This window comes from Hemiscyllium ocellatum, chromosome 31, assembly GCF_020745735.1.
Source record: "Hemiscyllium ocellatum isolate sHemOce1 chromosome 31, sHemOce1.pat.X.cur, whole genome shotgun sequence".
Classification (NCBI taxonomy): Eukaryota; Metazoa; Chordata; class Chondrichthyes; order Orectolobiformes; family Hemiscylliidae; genus Hemiscyllium; species Hemiscyllium ocellatum.
Window position 1 is genome coordinate 7,222,321 of NC_083431.1, and position 20,299 is coordinate 7,242,619.

General features: G+C 39.6%; 1 protein-coding gene across 2 annotated transcripts in view; it reads right to left on the reverse strand.

Moving 5' to 3' along the window:
- The window catches only part of med13a (mediator complex subunit 13a), a 232,041-nt gene that overhangs the window by 27,424 nt on the left and 184,318 nt on the right, over positions 1–20,299 (reverse strand). For both annotated transcript variants that reach the window (XM_060847924.1, XM_060847923.1), the window contains exons 19-24: positions 18,967–19,190; positions 18,627–18,819; positions 17,325–17,730; positions 12,613–12,832; positions 1,683–1,874; positions 248–471 (exon numbers count right to left, since the gene is read on the reverse strand). In XM_060847924.1, coding sequence (XP_060703907.1) covers positions 248–471; positions 1,683–1,874; positions 12,613–12,832; positions 17,325–17,730; positions 18,627–18,819; positions 18,967–19,190 — 1,459 coding nt within the window. The remainder of the gene's footprint in view (positions 1–247; positions 472–1,682; positions 1,875–12,612; positions 12,833–17,324; positions 17,731–18,626; positions 18,820–18,966; positions 19,191–20,299) is intronic.

Here is a 20,299-nt window from a genome sequence, read left to right on the forward strand (position 1 = left end):
CCATTCTCTCTCTCTAATGGTTGCGTTATTTCTTTCAATGTACAAGCAACTTTACAGAATATATTATTTTTTATTTATATATCTCTTTTCATGTTAACATAAATACAATGTACCTTCCAGTCTGACTAGAACGATCTGTTCTTTCCTACAAGCAATGCCAGTTTCAGCTGCTAGCAATCTTAAGACAAGCCTTTTTACTAAATTGATGAATTAGCCTTTATTTTAGGTTTTCCAGTTGTCAACATACCTGTTTGGTACATCTATATTAATGACACAGGTCTCCAGCAACTCTCCATAGAGATCCGTACATGTTCCAAGCAACCACCTCTGATCATGTGACAAGCAATAGCCAACAAAAAGAACATTATATTTCTGGCTCGCCTCGCCAAATGTTTCTCCTAGCTCAGTCTGCTTATCCTTCACTGGAGCCAAGATAAACGGCGGGCTATAAATCCGCAAATGCTCTGGTCTCTACAGCAAAAAAAAGGTAGGTTTGGAATTAGGTCACATTTTAAATATTTTAACATGACAAATAGCCCAATGAGTAAATGCATTTCCTAGCTTGGTAATGTTGCACAACAGGGAGGTTTGAGACTCTTATTTCTCGAATTATTTCACTTCCTAACCTTTTAGTGGGATGAAAATGGAATGAAAATTGTATTGGGAGACTTACTTTTTAAAAAGCATGGAGATATCACACATTAAAAATTACCACTTTAATTATGAAATATAGTACAATATTAAAACATTATACTACTGGATATCCAGTTGAGTTGAAAGGTACTGCATCTTGCCCTCAAAAACTTTACTGAGCTGCAGCATGGCACCATGGCACCATAGCCTCCTCAGTGTCAATGAGCTAGTCTGATATGATGCCAGTGTTTCTTCAGAATCCATCAGCATCTAAGGGATAAAAATATCATACTGCAACAGCTCTAATCAGTGGGACATAAACTGAGGCCGATTTCCAGTGGTGGCATACATTGCTGATTTGATCTCAATGCCCCAGTCTCGCGTTTGACATAGTACCAGCAGATAGCTATTATCTGTGCTTTTGTTACCTATGGATACACATGCACAGCCAACAGGAGCAAGATTCCCATTGTGTTCAATTCCATCTGAAATTCAGTGTCAAAATATTTCAGATCAAAAACTACAAACTTGACTTTGTAATCTCAGTTTTTAAAATGCTTTCCTTTCTCACACTACATACAGATTAAGCAAAGTAGTCTCCCACTTTAGATATAAAATACCAAATGCAAGTGTTTAATGAAAAGCATTTTATTCATACTTTATCCCTATCTTTCACATTCAATTGTAATCTTTACTCTTTAGATGCATTTCAAATTTTGTAGTCATATTCTACACCCTAACTGGATAAGAAATCAGAGCATATAAAGATATCGCCTATTGAAATTCCTGTTTTGAAACAGAACACTTCAAAAGTTTCAAGTAGACGTTTTATCAGGGTATTGACTTTGGCTCAAGAGAAAATCTACACAAGCCATTTCTTAAAAGCATAAAGAACTGGAAAAATAAAACAAATTCAATGCTAGAGCTGGAGGGGAAGCAAAAGTCATATTCATGTTGGCCATATTGTCTTTAGGAAAATTGCCTTCAATCAAAAATGGGCCAGATCGCTTTGGTTTGTAAAGGTTATGAAGTGAAGAGTTTTTACTCACATCTGGACTTTTTAAGGTGCTGTCTAAGGCCAAGCCTGGGCCAAAGCCAGTCAGTGCTTTGACATAGGTGGAGGATGGTAATGATCTCCGGCATTGAGTGAACACAGAAAACGCCAAAGATTTAAGGTGCTGGGAGTACAGGTGCCGATCATCATTTTTCACAGGCTGTAACAGATACTGACATGGGACAATCTGCAAAGACAAGAGAAATAAAAACTGAAAGTGAACCTAGGCTCAATTTGTTAAAATTCTTAAATAAGCAAGCAACATAAAAAAATGCACTATCCCATAGAGGAGTGTTTAAGCTAGGACAGCTAGCTGTCTCCAATATTACTCCTGAAGCACGCAAGAATAATGTAAGGGGAAAGAAAGGTTGTTTCAGAGAAACTTGAAACTGTTTTCCATATTACAATAGTGACTGCACCTCAAAAGCATGTAGTTGGCAGTAAATTATTTTCAGATGTCCTGAGGATGTAAACAGAACTTCAGAAATTCAAGTCAGACATTTTTTTTTTAAATCATCTTTTTGCTACTCTCTAAATGCCTTCGATCATTACACTCAACGATGAGACAAATAACAAGTGTTTATGATAAAATGTGGTTCCACAGAATCGGCACCTTTTAATTTCTTGACCAAAAGGCAGAACCAAAAAGGTAATAATCTCTGGATGACTATCTGAGCCACAAACTAATTGGCATAGGGCCAATAATGTTAAGTAAATGTGTGGCTCAAAGATTGGTGTGGGAGAAACGGATTTAAATTCAAGAGGCACAGTAATGGGGAAGAAGGGACCAGTTCTGATGGGACAGCCTTCATTAGAACTGAGCTGGGACCAGAGTAGAAGCGCACTGGACAAACGAATGACACGAGGAGGGGCGGTCAATATGGGACTTAAAGTGTTATATCTGAATGCATGTAGTATAAGGAATAAGGTCAATGAGCTTGTGCCAAAGATCAAAATTGGCAAGTATGGTGTGGTGGGCATCATAGAGACAAGGCTGCAAGGGGGTCAGGGTTGGGAGCTGAATATTAAAGTTTATACGTTATATCGAAAAGATAGGCAAGTGGGCAGAGGGGGTGGAGTTGCCTTATTTGTAAGAAATGAAATTAAATCAATAGTAAGTAGGGTAGGATGGTGTAGAATCTGTGTGGGTAGAATTGAAAAAACGCAAAGGTAATAAGAACCATGGTTGGAGTTATGTATAGGCCTCCAAACAGTAGTCAAGAGCTGATACACAAGGAGAAAGAAAAGATGTGTAGGAAAGACAAAGTTACAGTGATCATGGGGATTTCAATACGCAGGTGGACTTGGAAAATCAAGTTGGTAGTGGACTGCAAGAAAATGAATTTGTGGAATGTCTATGAGATGGCTTTTTGGAGCGGCTTGTGGGGAGGCCCCACTAGGGAATAGGCAATACTGAACTTAGTGTTGTGCAATGAGGTAGAATTGATAAAGGAGCTTATGGTGGAGGAATCCTTTCGAGGCAGTTATCATAATATGATTGAATTTACTCCGCAGTTTCAGAGGGAGAAGACAGAATCAGAGATGATGGTATTACAGCTGAATGAAGGCAACTGCAAATGCATGAGGGAGGAGCTGTGTAGGACTGAGTGGGAGAGGAGCCTAGCAGCCAAGACAGTGGAACAGCAATGACAGAAGTTTCTGGGGGTAATTCTGGAGACACAACAGAGATTCATCTAGAGGAAAAAGAAGCATTGTACAGGGAGGATGAGGCAACCATGGCTGACTAGAGAAGTCAGGGACAGCAAAAAAAGCCATATAACGTGGCGAAGGGCAGTGGGAAATCAGAGGATTGGGAAGCTTACAAAGACCAACAAAAGGTAACAAAAAAAAAAGAAATAAGGAGGGAGAAGATTAAATGAGGATAAGCTAGCCAGTAATATGAATGAAGACTACCAGAGTTTCTTAAGATATGTAAAGGCCAAAGGAGAGGCAAACGTGGACATTGGGACGTTGGAAAAGGACAGTGGAGAGAAAGTAGTGGGGAACAAGAAAACGGCTGAGGAACTGAACAATTATTTCATGTCAGTCTTCATAGGGGAAGGTACGAGTAATATCTCGAAAATTCAAGAATGAGGAGGCAGAGCTGAGTATGGTGGCCATCAACAAGAAGGTGGTGCTAGAAAAAGTGAATGTCTAAAGTTGGATAACTGAAGAGATAGCAGGTGTTAGTGGTGATCTTTCAGGAATTGCTAGAATGGGGGACAGTCCCAGAAGACTGGAAAATCACTAATGTGATATCCTTGTTTAAAAAGGGAGTAAGGCAAAAGACAGAAAAACACAGACCGATTAGACTAACCTCGGCTATGGGTAAGATCCTGGAATCTATTGTGATGGATGACATTTCTGAATACTTTGAAGTGTATGGTAAAATAGGGCAAAGTCAGCATGGTTTTATCAAGGAGAGGTCATGCCTGACAAATCCACTAGAATCCATTGAGGAAGTAACAAACAGGTTAAACTAAGGAGAGCCAATGGATGTTATCTCCCAGGGTTCAAACAGGCCTTTGACAAGGGACATACAGAAGGCTACTGAGTAAGATAAGGACCCATGGTGTTAGAGGCAAGGTGCTAGCATGGAAAGAAGCTTGACTATCTGGCAGACAGCAGAGAGTGAGGATAAAAGGGTCCTTCTCAGGATGGCAGCCAGTGACGAGGGGTGTTCCTCAAGGCTCAGTGTTGGGACTTCTCACTTTATTCATTAATGATCTAAATGAAGGAACTAGAGCATTCTGACTAAGTTTGCAGATGATCTAAAGATAGGGGGACAGGTATCACTGAAGAGGCGGGGAGGCTGCAGAAGCATTTGGGCAGCTTAGAGTGGACAAAGTGGCGGCAGATGGAGTACAACATGGAAAAGTGTGAGGTCATACACTTTGCTAGGAAAAGGAAGCATGGACTATTTTCTAAATGGGGAGAAAATTCAGAAGTCTGAAGTGCAAAGAGACTTGGGAGTTCTAGTTCAGGATTCTCTCAAGGTATACTTGCAGACTGAGTCATAGTTAGGAAGGCAAATGCAATGATGGTATTTATTTTATGAGGACTTGAATATAAAAGCAAGGATATACTTCTGAGGCTTTATAAAGCTCTGGTCCGACAACATTTAGACTCCTGTGTGCAGTTTTGGGCCCCATAACTCAGGAAGGATCTACTGGCCCTGGAGTGTGTTCAGTGGAGGCTCACAAGCATCGTCCCAGGAATGAAAAACTTAATATATGAGGAACCTTTGAGGACTCTGGGTCTATATTCAATGGAGTTTAGAAGGATGAGGGGGGAATCTAACTGAAACACACAGAATATTGAACGGCCTAGGCAGAGTGGATGTTGGGAAGATGTTTACATCGGAAAGAGAGACAAGGACATTAAGGTATAGCCTTAGAGTAAAGGGATGACCTTTTAGAATGGAGATAAGGAGAAACTTCTTCAGCCAGAGGGTGGCGAATCTATGGAATTCAATGCCACAAGAGGATATTGGAGCTGGGCCATTGCGTATACTTAAGATTTGAGATAGATAGGTTCTTGAGTATCAAGGGGATCAAGGATTACAGGGAGCAAGCAGGAGAATGGGGTTGAGAAAACTTATCAGCCATGATTGAATGGCAGCGCAGACGCAATGGGCTGTATGGCCTAATTTCTGCTCCTATGTCTTATGTTCTCAAACATTATTTTTCAAGAGTATAAATGGAGAAATAATCTCCATAGATTGCTTTGCTATAATAATTATAACCATAAGGAGTAGAGGAAGGGAAGGCTAGAGGCCAAAGCCAATCCAATTCCTCCTACATGCCACATCCAATACAAGATAACAAATCAGAACCAGACAGCATAATTCATCTTGCTATTTTCTTCCATGCTCTGACTAGTACTGGCCCAAGATAATATTTTGGAGCATCAGGTATTCACCATATGTACAAATATCTTAGATAACACAAAATCAATGTTGGAGGTGAACAATGTCACAAAGACTGGTGCAATAGAATGCATAGATAGAAACAAAAACTACATAGACATAGATAGACTAACACAGCTAAAACTGCACCAAATGGGTTTCAGCAAGGCAAATGATACAAGAAATTTGGATTTGATATATTCTTCCTTGTACTATGAACTTTCAATACTGAGTGTTACTTGGGTATTATAATCAATACATGTTTGCATAGGCTTTTGGCAAGTTAATTAGTGGTATGTGAAAAGTTATTTGCATTAGTTAAGTTAGGTGTAAATAGAGACTGTTACACAATTATTAGGGATAATGTCACTAGCCATTTATATGAAAGGTAAGAAGCTAAAATAATTCAAAAGGAACAAATGGAAATCAGGACAGCTTAAAATGTAGTTTAACAATAAAAAAGAATGGAAGACGAAAATTCAAAATAACTAGACCAGGGATTCCAAATCAAAGGTCACAACCCCAGTGGGGTCCATCAGATAAGACTTAGGGGTCACCTTCAGTGTTATCATATAAGCCATGTTGGAGATACTCTGCTTTGAAAAACCAGAAGTGACTCCATGGTTCTATGACATGGAAGCACAATGCTCAATTTGGTGGTAGAGGAAGTGTGTGAACAAGTTTCACACTGGTTCCCCTAAGTCTTTTTATTTATTCACTCACTGAAGGAATATGGCTGCTACTGGCTGGCCTGCATTTATTTCCCATCTCTAATTGCCCTTGAGTAGATGGTGGGAGGTTGCCTTCATGAACAGCTGCAGTCCATATGCTGTAGGTAGTCCCACAATGCGGTCAGAGAGGGATTTCCGGGATTTTGACCGAGTGGCACATTTTCAATTAAGGATGGTGAGTGGTTTGAAGGGGAGCATGCAGCTGGTGATATTCCCATGTATCTGCTGTCCTTCTTCCAGATGGAAGTGGTGGAGAATTTGGTGCTGCCTAAAGGAGCTTTGCTGAATTTCTGCAGTGCTTCTTGTAGAAAGTACACACTGCTGCTACTAAACATCGATAGTGGATGCTCATAGGTATGTAATCAAACAGGTTTCTCTGTCCTTAATGAAGTCAAGCTTCTTGAATGTTATTGGAGTTGCACTCTTCCAGCTAAGTTGGAAGTATTTCCTCAATCTCCTGACTTGTGCCTTGTAGATGGGAGTCAGGAGTTGAGTTACTCATTGCAGTATTTCTAGCATCTCACCTGCTCTTGTAGCCAGTGTTTTGGGACTAGCTCAGTTCAGTTTCTGATCAATGGTAAGCCCAAGGATTTTGATAGTGCATGATTCAGTGATGGTGATACAAATGAATGTCAAGGAATGATAGTTAATTCTCTCGGAGATGGTCAATGCCTTGTGCAAAACTTACATTACTTCCCACTTTTCAGCCCTGTACTGGATACTGTCCCAATCTTACTGCATTTAGGAACGAACTACTTTTGAGGGGTATCCAAGGAAGTATGCATGTTGATGAACAATGATGAACATCTCCATTTCTGATCTTTTGATGGAGCAAAGGTCATTGATGAAGCAGCTGAAGACATTACTCCTAGGAGCTCTTGCAGAGATGTCCTACAGCTGGATTAATGCACCTCAAAACTATCTTCCTTTATGCCAGGTATCACTCTAATCAATGGAGAGTTTTACCCCTAATTCCCAACAACTCCAGCTTTGACAGAATTTCTTGATGCCATACTTGGTCAAATGCAGCCTTGATATGAAGGGCAGTCAGTCATTCACAGGCACGTCACCTCGGGAACTGAACTCTTTTGTCAATGTTTGGACCAACACAATTATGAGATTAGCAGCTGAGTGATCTTGGTGGAATATAAACGGAACATCAGTCAACATTCTTTTGCTAAGTGCATGCAATGTGTTAGTGCTGTTAATGGCTTCTTCCACTATTGATGATTGAAAGAAGACTGATGGGACAAGTAATTGGCTGGGTTGGACTAATCTGCTTTGTGTGTGCCTGAGCAAATTTCCACATGATTAGATAGATGTCACTTTGCAGCTGCACTGGAGCAGTTGCAAAGGGGCACAAGTGGTTCTGAAGAACAAATCTTCAGTACTATTGCCAGAAGATCGTCAGGGCCCATTGCCTTTGTCGTGTCTAGTGCCTTCAACCGCTTCTTGATATCACATGGAGTAAATCAAAGCACCTGAAGTCTGGCACCTGTGATGCTGGAGATCTCCAGGAAAGGCAGGGATAGATCATCTTCTGGCTCAAGACTGTTGCAAATGCTTCAACCATACCTTATGCCTTAATCTGCTGGGCTCTCCCATTATTGAAGATGGGGATGTGTACAATCTCCTCGACCAGTGAGTTATTTAATTGTCCACCACATTTCACAACTAGTTGTGACACCATTGCAAAGTTTAGATCTGATCTGCTGGTTAGGAATTACTTTACTTTTTCACTTGCTGTGTATGTTGTTCGGCATGCTTCACTGGAAACGAAAAACCCCATTTTTAGATATACCTGCTGCTGCTCCTGACATGCTCTCCTGCACTCCATTAAACCAGGGCTAATATGGTTTGGAGTGGGGAATATGCCGGGACATGAGGTTGCAGATTGTGTTGGGAGTACAATTCAGCTGATGGCTACAGCTCCACAGCCTTGAGTTGCTAGATCTGTTCTATCCCATTTAGCACAATATCAATGCTACTCAACACAATAATATGGTAATCTTAATACCATGAGATTAGGAGCAGAATTAAGGCTGAGTCTGCTCTGCCATTCAATCCTGGCTGATATGTTCCTTGACCCCATCATCCTGCCTTCGCCCCATAACCCTTGAGCCCTTTACCAATCAAGAACCTATTTATCTGTCTGAAATACACAATATCTTGGCGTCCAGAGCTCTCTGCAGCAATGGGTCCCACAGATTATTTTCAGCCAGAGGGTGGTTAATCTTCCTAATCCCAGTTCTAAAGAGTTGTCCCTTCACTTGGAGACTGCGTTCTCAGCTCTTAGTTTCTCCTACGAGTGGAAACATCTTCTTCAAGTCCAAGGCTCTCAGTATTCTCTAAGTTTCAATCAGATTCCCTCCCATCCTTCTAAACTCCACCGAGTACATCTCCAGAGTCCTCAACCATTCCGTCATATAAAAAGCTCTATAACCCTGGGATCATTCTTGTAAACCTCCTCTAGACTCCCTCCAAGGCCAGCAAATCCTTAAATATGGGGCTCAAAACTGCTCACAGTATTCCAAATGTGATCCAACCAGAGTCTTATACAGCTTCAGTGGCACATCTCTGCTCTTGTATTCTAGCCCTCTTGAAATGAATGCTAAGATTCATTTTTTAACTGACAACTGAACCTGCATGCTAAGGCCTAAACTAAAACTCCCAAGTTCCTTTGTGCTAGAAATTTCTGAAGCATTTATCCATTTAGAAAATAGTCTACATCTCTTTCTTCCCACTAAAATGCATAAAACCACATTCACAGACTATATTCCATGTGTCACTTCTTTGCCACTTTCCTAGCCTGTCCAAGTCTTTCTGCAGCCTCTGCTTCCTCAATACTACCTGTCCCTCCTTTTAAAATCATAGAATAGAATTTCAGAATCCCTAGTGTGGAAGCAGGCCATTTGGCCAATCAAGTCCACATTGACCCTCCAAAGAGCATCCCACCCAGACCCGCTCCCCTATTCTATCCCCATAACCCTGAATTTACCATATCTAATCCACTTGGCATGCACATCTTTGGACCATGGCAGGAAACCAGAGCACCCGAAGGAAACCCACACACACACACTTTTAGAAAGTGCAAACTCCATACAGACAGACGCCCAAAGGTGGAATCAAACCCGGGTCCCTGACGCTGTAGGGCTGCAATGCTAACTACTGAACTACTATGCTACCCCAAATAGACTTACCTTTTGTCATCTGCAAACCTAGCAGCAAAACCCTCAGTTCCTTCCTTCAGATCATCAATGTATATCATAAATAGTTGTGGTCCCAATACTGACCCTTGGAGAAATCCACTAGTCATCAGCTGCCAAACTGAAAAATACCCTCTATCCCTACTCTCTGCATTCTGCCAGTCAGCCAATCCTTTATCCAGGCCCATACTCTGTCCCTAACACCATGGGCTCTGATCTTATTTAGCAGCCTATGTGGCACCTCGTCAAAAGGCATTCTGGAAATCCAAATAGACCAGCAGGTAGTTTCATAACCCATATCTGATTGGATGCCATGTGTCCACAGTCAATGTTAAAACCTCCTAAGGTCACTAAGCCATTTCAGAGGATATTTAAGAGTCGACCACATTGATGTTAATCTGAAGTAACATGGAGGCCAGGTACAGACAACAGTTTCCCTCCCTAAAGGCAGTGAACCAGGTAGATTTTTGCAACTATCAACAATGAGTTCATGGTCATCATTACAGTCTTAATTCCAGATCAAATTAAAATTCCACCATCTGTCATGATGGGATTCAAACCCCAGAATATTACCTCTGTGTGAATTACTACTCCAGTGAATAAAACCACTATATCATCAATTCTGTCTTGAGCACACCTGTTTGCATCAAGTCTCAACACTAATCAAGTCTAGATGTCGACTGGAGCTTAGAGGTGCACAAAAAAACCACACTGTCAGACTTTAAGAGACTGCGCTACAACATGCCTGCTCCATGGCTCATTAGGCCCAGTAAGCAGCACAAGAATAGTTACACAGATTTTTAAAATTACAACTTCCTATTATAAACTGCACAAACTTTAATTAAATACTGAAAGTTACTAACATGTTGTTGCATTTTATTTTGGTGCCATCCTTCTCTTGCTAAAGAACTGACAGCCACTAAATCCCCATCTCTCTCTACAACTTTTAAACCCCCAAAATCATCTTCTGGATTCGCAATAAGGATGAAGGATAAAAATGGGATCCCACTGAGAAAAACCCATGAAGTACTGGGTTAGGCAGTTTGGCCAATATTTTTATGAAAAAAAAATGCAATGCAGGTACATGTCACAACCTCAGTAAACAACAAGAACAAATGTTCCTTAGCATTTCAAAATCCTAAAATAATGCAATTTCATATTGCCCCCATTTTCAGCTGCTCCACTGAATACGACCTACTAAATATGGAAAACCAGAGGTCAAACATCTCCTTCACTGCCAATGGATCCATTTACAGCAAAGTGAGGTATTGCCTTTATGAAAAATTAATACTGTTTTCACATACCTTTATGCTACTTTTCAACAGTTGCAAAAAACAATTCTATCTTCTGACCTAAAGGAGTAATGTCCTTGGCCTCTCCACTTCTCCTAAAGTAACCACTAGGAATTAGTAGCAGCACAAAAGGACTTGCGCCTTTCTGCCTCTAAGAAAGTATAACTTTTTGAATTGGGTCTAACAATGTGTTTTAGGGCAAAAGTCACTGGACACTACATATCACAACCAAGCAGCAGCACTATTAAAGTGCAGACCATTTTAACACAATACTCCTATTTATATCTTCCTATTTCACCAATCACACCCTTCCTCCCAAATGAAAGGATCTACTCAAGTGATAACTGATATTAAGTATTTAATTGAAACTGAACAAAATCATAGAGTCCTGATCAAACATTAAGCAACTGAACTAACAAAAACAAGTATCAGCTACTCTCTTGTCTTCAGAGCAGCTGGTACTGGCACGGGAACAGTTCAGTTACACATACATGCACATCCATTATTTTGTTCAGATCCTGCACCGCAGAGGACTACAAAGATCAAAACAAACAGATTACATATGCACATGCTGAGAAAACACTGTTCAAACAAGTGGCTCACTGTAAACATTTTCTGCTGAACCAAATAGAGACCCCTTGATAGTAATTCTAATTTCACTAAACAGCTCCAAATGTTAGAGTAATTTAAATAGATAATACTTGATTACACTATTATGACTTTTTTTTTTAAGAATTAGCTAGTTCTCCAAGGCATTGTTCACCAGAAAAAAGTGCAATGGGACAGCATAAACCAAGATATAAACAATCCATGACAACAGGAAGATTGTTTGGACAACACAAATGACTCAGGATTAGCATGATAATTAAAAATTTAGGAGAGATAACGACAGAAGTATTAGAAAAATTTAAGATGCAAGTAGACAAGCTTGGGTAAAATTGAATGGGTAACACCTCGAGTAACCTATTTTAAGAATATTTGAATTTGAATACATTAAATCAGCCTGCTTTATATTAAGAAAGATGTGTAAAATAATCTGACTCCTGGCTCCTTCCCCTACCATAAAGTGAATTATGTAATTATTTAAGCAAAATTTGAAAAAGCTGAAGTGTGTTGCGAACTCACTCAAAGAGACAAGACTGCAATAACTACTGGGAACAAGCAACAGCAAAGTATTTCAATTTTTAAAAAAAACTCTTCCAGGTCTGTATAATTAGTTTAAAAATATTTACTCTGGAAAAAAATAACCCACAGCATTCTTTGAAATTTTAAGATGTCACAAACAGTATGATTATAATATTACAGTTTGAAAGATTAGGTTAATAAAAGAAACAGCCTATGTAATGTTTTTATAAGATTTATACAGGCTTTGAAGAAAACTATGTATGCAAACTTCAAGCTTTGCCCAACAAAATAAAGCAATACATTTCCTTTACATCCTACTACATGGAAGACCATGTTATTAATTTTCGTTAGTTTCTTCCAAGAAGTTCATGGTGATCTGTGCGGGGGGGGCGGGTAAGGAATCACTTCTAAGCTTTTCAGGGTACTACATACTCTGGTTGAGGGATGGTTAGGTTTTATATCCATGAATCACTGCCAATTCTGTTTTGCACCACTAGAAGGGAACATAAGAGTAAATGGGAGGAAATGGCCCTTCAAACTATGCCTTGCTATAATGGGTGAGTCAAGAAGTATTTTTATGAAGGCAACTTGGACCAATTTGAAAGACACACGTGTCTTCTACAATTATTTACTGTACCATTCAACATTTAAGAAGTACACTCACTTGCACAGATATTGCATTCTTGATGTGTTTTGGTAAGAAATGAATCATCTCTAGGTAGCAGCGTAATAGCCCAAGTGTCCAAACATTTGAAGATGATGATCTTTCGTCCTCTGCATTGTAAGTAAAAGGATCCACAATGTACACAACGATGGATGGTGGGTAAATGATGGCATGAGACTCCCCCTCCGTTGGGACCCCAATTTTATCCCTTTCCATGGTGCTACAATACAAATAAAGTACAAAAATTAAATAGGACAACAAAGATTACATATACAGAATAACCTCGATTATCCGAACAAGATGGGCGGGGGTATTTTGTTTGGATAATGGTGTTCGGATAACGGATAATGTTTTTACAGGACCTTGAGATCTTGTTCAGATAATCCAAAATTCGGATAATCGAACATTCTAATAACCGAGGTTGTTCTATAATTATCTGTTACTTCAGCAATAATACAAAACAAGACTTTGCAAAATTAAAATGTATAGTATTAGCCCATGTCTTTCTCTTATAGAATCTGAAGAAAATCTAGCTCATAAATGAAAGGATGAGTCTTCTGAAGACAGCAGACTGAAAAAATCCTCAAATTAACTTGGGCGGTCTCAATCCAGCTAATTGTGGACATATACTTAGAACACAAACTTCCCAAGATGACACTGCAAAGAAACTTAAGATTTTAAGATTGGTTTGTTTTGGACAGGCATTTTAATTTAGGTGAAATGAAGGAATGATGTGACCTGTTTGATGATCTGTCTAACAATAGGCCTATGTGATGTGGTTATCAAAGATTAAAAAGGTAGGCTTGGAGTGATCACTGGAAGGAAATTGCAAGAGATTCACAGTTTAAGGCAACAGAAGCAGTATTTGGTTTACAATGGCTAGATTGTTAAGTCTCCAAAACCCCAGGAAGGTGTTGAGAATGTTAGGCTGTCTATCTGGATCCAAGGCCCTTGTGATTCACATTGCCATTGATATCCTCTTAAAGTCCAAGATTTCCTGAAACTTTCTCACAAGCAAGACTGTCAGGATCCAAGAGGGAGAGGAAGGGGGAGGAAGGGGGAACCTAGAACCAAAATATGTCTATAATTCACCCCACAGGAATGCAGGTCAGAGGTCATGTTTGGATTGAAAAGACCAAATTCATAAGGATTTAAAAAGATGGTGGTTTATTCCCCTCGTGAGAGTTAAAGAATTAAACTCATGGATAATAAACACATAGAAAGGGGACGAAACGTTTGCAACAAAAACTCCCAGCTCAGCAAACAGAACCACAACAACGAGCACCCGAGCTACAAATCTTCTCACAAACTTTGAACATAGATAATCCTCACCACAAAAGACAGTTTAGGAATTAATATTTACCAGGTTGAGACAACACCACTACTAGGGCAGTATCACAAGTACCTCTTCTGATCTATTGCTATTTGGCAGATCATCTTGCAAACCAATAATCTGAGCATTAAGTTTAGCTATTTACTTAATACATCACTTTGAAAATGTCAATGCTCAAGTAGCTCTTTTGTGCTTTGGTCCAAACACAAATATAACTGCTTTGAACTGATTGAGCCAGAAAGTTTGTTATTTTGTTTTATTTATTTTCCTAAATCTGTGATAAATTGCAACACTTTGAATTCTGAGAGATCTACATTAGATGTAACATTCACATGAAAACAAATACAGAATCAATGAAATGCCTTTTAAGATTTGTTGCATTACTACTGCATTTCATTTCACAGTATCACTGTTATAGTTGCAAATACCACAAGGCCCAAAAGAAATGGCTCTCATCCAATGTGAAGCCTGCAACCAGTTACACTTTAGGAAAGAAGTAAAGATCCATGAAAGAGTTCAGAAGACATTTAGTTCCAGGGATGACAAACTTTGGTCACAAAGATAGGTTGGAAAAGCTGGATTGCTCTCCTTGGAGCAAAGGAGATTGAGGACTGATTTTATAGCAGTATATAAGACTACAACAAGTTTGGAAAGGTAATCAAGGAAAACCTGTTCCCTTTAGCTGATAATATAAGAACTAGAATACAGGTTTAAGATTTAGTGCAAATACTGCAGTGGGATTGAGAGAAAGAATGTTTTGTTAACATAACGAGGATAATGACCTGGAACCTTCTGCCCACAAAGACAGTTGGAACAGAAGCAATGATTTCAAAAGGAAATTGGATTGGATCACATCCAAAAGAGATATTGTTTTGGAAATCAAGTCCCACTACTCCAGAGTATGCAAAATTTCCCAATTTTCTTGTCGTTTAGCCCTAGATTAACAAAGGACAGATCAAGTTTCTATACTTAACAAGAATTACTATTTAATGCACATAAATAGTTCCCAACTGCAGGTAAATTATGAACTGTCAATATGTAACTTGACTAGAGAAAGCTCTAAACCCCTTATGATACACATACATACACACAAACATATAAGCACTAACAGACAAAAAAGCATTGTGTTTTGGATGGAGGAAAAAAGCTGAGAAAGCAGTTTTACGGTCTATGTCATAGGTTTGTTCAGATGATACTTCTAGTTTGCCAGACTTGTTCAGATGATTGCACAACATTCAGCATAATTTTGCATCTCCTCAGATGTCTATGTCCAAATGCAGCAGGACCCAGACAATATTCAGCCTTGGGATGAAAAGTGGGTAACTAATGTATCACCATACAAATGCCAGGATATGACCATATCCAACAAGAGAGAATTTAACCACTGTCCCTGACATTCAATTGTATCACCATCACTAAAATCACTATCAACTGACTTGGGCTTATCACTGACCAGATACTGAACTGGACTAACCATATAAATAGAATAGCAGATCAGAAGCTACAATTGCTTCAGTAACTCACTTTCTGATCCCTGAAAATCTTAACACCATCCACAGGGCACATGTCAGATGGAATACTCCCACTTATCTGGTTGAGCACGTCTTCAGCAACATTCAGGAAGTTTGATATCATTCAGGACAAAGCAGCCTGCATGACTGGCACCACATCCACTCCATCCACCACTAATACTCAGTAGCAGCAGTGTGCATCATCGACAAGATGCACTGCAGAAATTCACAAAGGCTTCTTAGATATTTTCCAGACCTTTTCCATTACCATCTAGAAGGACAAGGGCAGCAAGTACATGGAAACACCACAACCTGCAAGCTCCCCTCCAAGCCACTCAATATCCAGACTTGGAAACATGTCACCTTTCCTTCGGTGTCACTGGATCAAAATCCTGAAACTCCCTCAATAAAAGGCAATGTGCATCTACCTGGAGTACACGATTGCAATGATTGAAGGTGGCAGTTCATCCCCACTTTCTTAAGGGCAACTAGTGATGGACAATAAACGCAAGCAAAACCCATAATCCGTTAAAAAATAATGTTAAGAAAAGCACTGCTCGTTGATCTTCTCCAGATGTTTTCGCCTCAAAACAGCAGGCATAAAGAGCAAATGGTTCAAAAATTATAAAATTTCTGACTTACTGGTTAAGAGTCACAGCTTACAGCAACTAGTGAGGGAAAATAATCTGGTTTTCATGAGGCATTAAAGTGTTTTTCTACTGTAGCAATAAAGGATACCAACTCCCCTTCCATAAGTCTGAAGGCTTCTTGTTATATCATTCACATCCACAAGCTATACAATTACATTTGTCGACAGGCAGGGGGCTCTCATCAACAACTCATCAGACCAGTTACTTGCTGCCAGCCAAATCTCATTCTGCACAGACTCCCTGAGGCCAGTCATTCTCTAGTAATCTACCTTCATTGCTTCAATAGCCAACACTGTAAACAGCAGTCACAATAAGTGTTGGAAGGTGGTTTTTAAAGTCTGCAGCAATCCCTTCCACATTCCTTGGTTTCCCACTTCAGTCCACTGTCAAAAATGCAGAGAAAATGTTTTAAAAATACTTCCTTAAACCTGCAGGACTACATGGATTATAAGGGAATGGGACTGTCTAGGTTGTTTCTCAGAAAGCCAAAATGGACCGGATAGGCAAAATGGTCTCATTTTGTACATAATTAATTTTACAACAAACTCAAGCGGGACAACATTTGAAGTACTCAATATTGTTTTGGGCACCATACCTTAGAAATGGTAATCCAAAGATTAAGTTACAAGTATAGATATCATAAACCAGGCTTGCATCATCTGGAGCATACAAGGTTAATGAGTGGGTTTATTCAAGTTTTTATAGTTATAAAAGAACTAATAAGGAAAATGCAGAGCAGATTTTGTTTTAACTGTAAACGAGTTTAGTGCAAGGATGTAACAAAATCCATGCCAGGACTCACTATTAAGAATGAAGTTTGTGTAATAAGTTTTTCCTATCTCAATAGATAATTTTAAATCTGAAATTAACAGGTTAGTGCTGGCTAAGGGATATGAGGATAGGTGGGTAGTAGGTTAAAGGTCAGCCATCACCTGACTGAAAGGAACAGCAGACTCGAGGGGCCTCCTCTTATTCACTTTACCTGATGTTAAGCTAGAAAATATAGCATTCGTGTGACAACATCTGCAATGCAGACTTTAAAAGCCTGCGGACCAGTAACCATTCTGTATATAGGTCAACAAGGAAACCATGCTCCTGACAATCTTTTGCATCCAGAAACAATGACCTCCAATTAAGTAACTATGTTTTAACAACAGCAATGATTTTAGATGCTAACATTTGCACTTACATAGATCACAAAAAGTACATCAATCTCACCTCTCTGGAGGTTCCTGGTGTTGTTGTCCCATTCCACCAACAGTTGAATCACCAGAGATACCATTACTCTGCTGGGAGGCTGAACTTTGTGCAGCCACAGCATTGGAGGAATTATTCAAATGTGCAAATGGAGGAAAAGAGGAAGACGGTTTTACTGCAGCAGATACGCTGGTCAGGTTCACAGGTATTGAAGCCACATTCGAAGTGGTACTACTAGCTACAGTGCCAGTTATGGCAGTGTTTGCTAAAGTACCAGATGGTACAGGAGCACTGGTGGAAGATGCAGATGAACCTCCAGCAGGAACTTGTACAGGAGTTTGTAATGTACTGGATCGATTGCAAGAGGAAATGGGGTTAGGCTGCGAGAATAATGAACTGTCCAATGTTTGACCAGCAAGATATGGACCTAAAACAAGAGCAATTTTTATATTAGTATATTAATTTCAAATTTCTCAGGCATTAATCAAAGCCATCTGCTTCTCATTTAAAGCTAAAAATAGTTGGTAACACAGCATATTCACAGTCATAAAAGAGAGATAGAAAAGAAATACATTTAAAAGACATTTGGACAGATACATGGATAGCAAAGGTTTAGAGGGACATGGACAAAATGCTGGCAAATGGGACTAGTTCAGTTTAGGAAACCTGGCAGACATGGACGAGTTGAGCCAAAAGGCCCATTTGTGTGCTGTATGACTCCAAAGATTAGTTTTTCAGGCCAAGACCTTTTGACAGTTGTGATCAAGATTCTCAACCTGAAAATGTTAATTTTATTTTTACAGAAACTGATAAAAGCATTGCACACCACCAGCAGTTTTTTGTTTCTATTTGCAGCACACATCTGACATTTTCACAACCCAAGACAGAATAAGCACAGATGCAAGCAAATGGGAAAGTGAAATCAAGCTTACTAAATACTTCCTCTTGAACAACACTGCACGATGATGTGCAGCTACTGGCAACTGTGACCATCTTATTTACAGTGAGGAAAATGCTTGGACAATCAACATTGTAAGTACTAGATAGGACAGACTTTGCACCACTGTTAGATTCTCATTCCACAATTAAGTAAAACAGAATTGGCAAAACAAACAGAGCTTGTGATAAATTCGAAACTGTCGTAAAGTATTTATAAATAAATAAATGATCAGCCGTATCTGTGAAAATCCTGTAATTTTCAATACTTTGCTTTTACTCAGACAAATTTAAACCTTAGCCAATACAGTGATCAAGAAATTTGTTCACTTTTGAATGATGCCGAGTGATGCTTCATTACCATTACTGATGTCACAAGTCACTTACCCAGATCGTGTCTGCACACTTGAGCATAAAGTTTCAGTTTGGAAAATGCTTCATTGCTAGCATTCACACAGTGCTGAGAGAACCAGTCATTTACAGGCTGCTCTGCAATATTCAAGGCTGCTTTGGTCCCAACTTTCATGATCCCATCAGGAAGCAATTTTGAGATGGGCCTGTGCTGCCCAAGTCTGCAGGACTATATTTCAAACAACAATTTTTGTTCATTATCAACAATTCTGCATCAAGGTTGCACATCAAACGGTCATTATACCAGTTGGTAATATAAAATTGTTTATTTTTGGAGATATTAAATACATAGTCACATAAATCAAACATAATTTACCTCATAGACCGCACTGAGATCACGAAAGAAACTTCTTGCTCCATTTAAAAGTGCTTCATTTTCTGGACACACCACAACATAGCCGATATCTCTCTGCGATCCATATGGCTCCAGAAGAAGCTTCTCCCAGTATGGCAATGCAAATGGAGATAACACCACAAAATCACATTCATAACCCAACATAAATGTTGGGATCGGTAGTGGCTCTGGAGACTCATCCGTACCTGTGCAAAAAGGAAGATTATTATTCCAGGTCTATTTCTTCAAAAGTATTCGCCATCTCACTCTTTGTTTTGCTACAATGTATCGCCTCTCTGCAAATCGAGTTTTGACAATTCGCACAATGTAGTTTCATTTTCTGACCAAAGGGTTTGAGGTTATTGCAGCAGCTTGGCTTCGCTGAACACATCACTTTAGGTTTGAGTCTATCACCACGTTGAAGGGCCCATTTCCATGCGTAGAATCTAGGCGCAGAATTACAAAAAAGAAATAGACTTTTTGCCTGAACAAACTGATGCTCTGACTCCTCAAGCAATACTACTAATGTTGTATGCCACATATAAAGGAAATTCAAAATACTTTTCCTATCTGGCATGTGGACCTCAATAAACAGAGTCGGTAAGCCACCTTCTTAAGCTACTACTATCCATGAATTTGAGGGGGGGGGGGGGGAAAGAGGAGGAGGAGGAGGAGGAGGGGGAGAAGAGTTGGGTACATAGGCTGTGCTTATGAAAGAAGTACAAGTATGTTAACCCATTGATAATAACAGAACAGCGATATAGTTCTAAATTAGGATGGCATGTGGCAGAAAGGGGAATTTGGAGGTATTGACGCTCCAATGCATTTGCTGCCCTTGTCCTTCTAGGTGGTAGAAGTTTAGAAGGCACGATAGAAAGTGCGCTGATGAGCTGCTGACATGAATCTTGTAGATGGTGCACAATGCTGGTTCAGGCATCAACGGGGAAGGGAATGAATGTTGAAGGTAGCGACAGAGTGCCAATCAACATGATGATTTGCCCTACATAGCATCAAGCTGCTGGTGCATCTTTGGAGCTGCACTCACCCAGGCAAATGGAGAACATTTTATCACAGACTTGTGCCTTATAGACAGGTTTTGGGAAGTGAGGTGATGAGTTATTTACTGCAAATTTCTTAACATACGACCAGCCCTTGTAGCCACAATACTTATGAGTGGTCCATGTTCAGTTTCTTGTCAATGGTAACACCAAAGATATTAAAAGTAAAGTATTCAATGCTGACTTGATTCTCTTTGAGGAGGTGGTCAGTACATGGCACTTACATGATAAGCAATATTCATGCTACTCATCAGTCT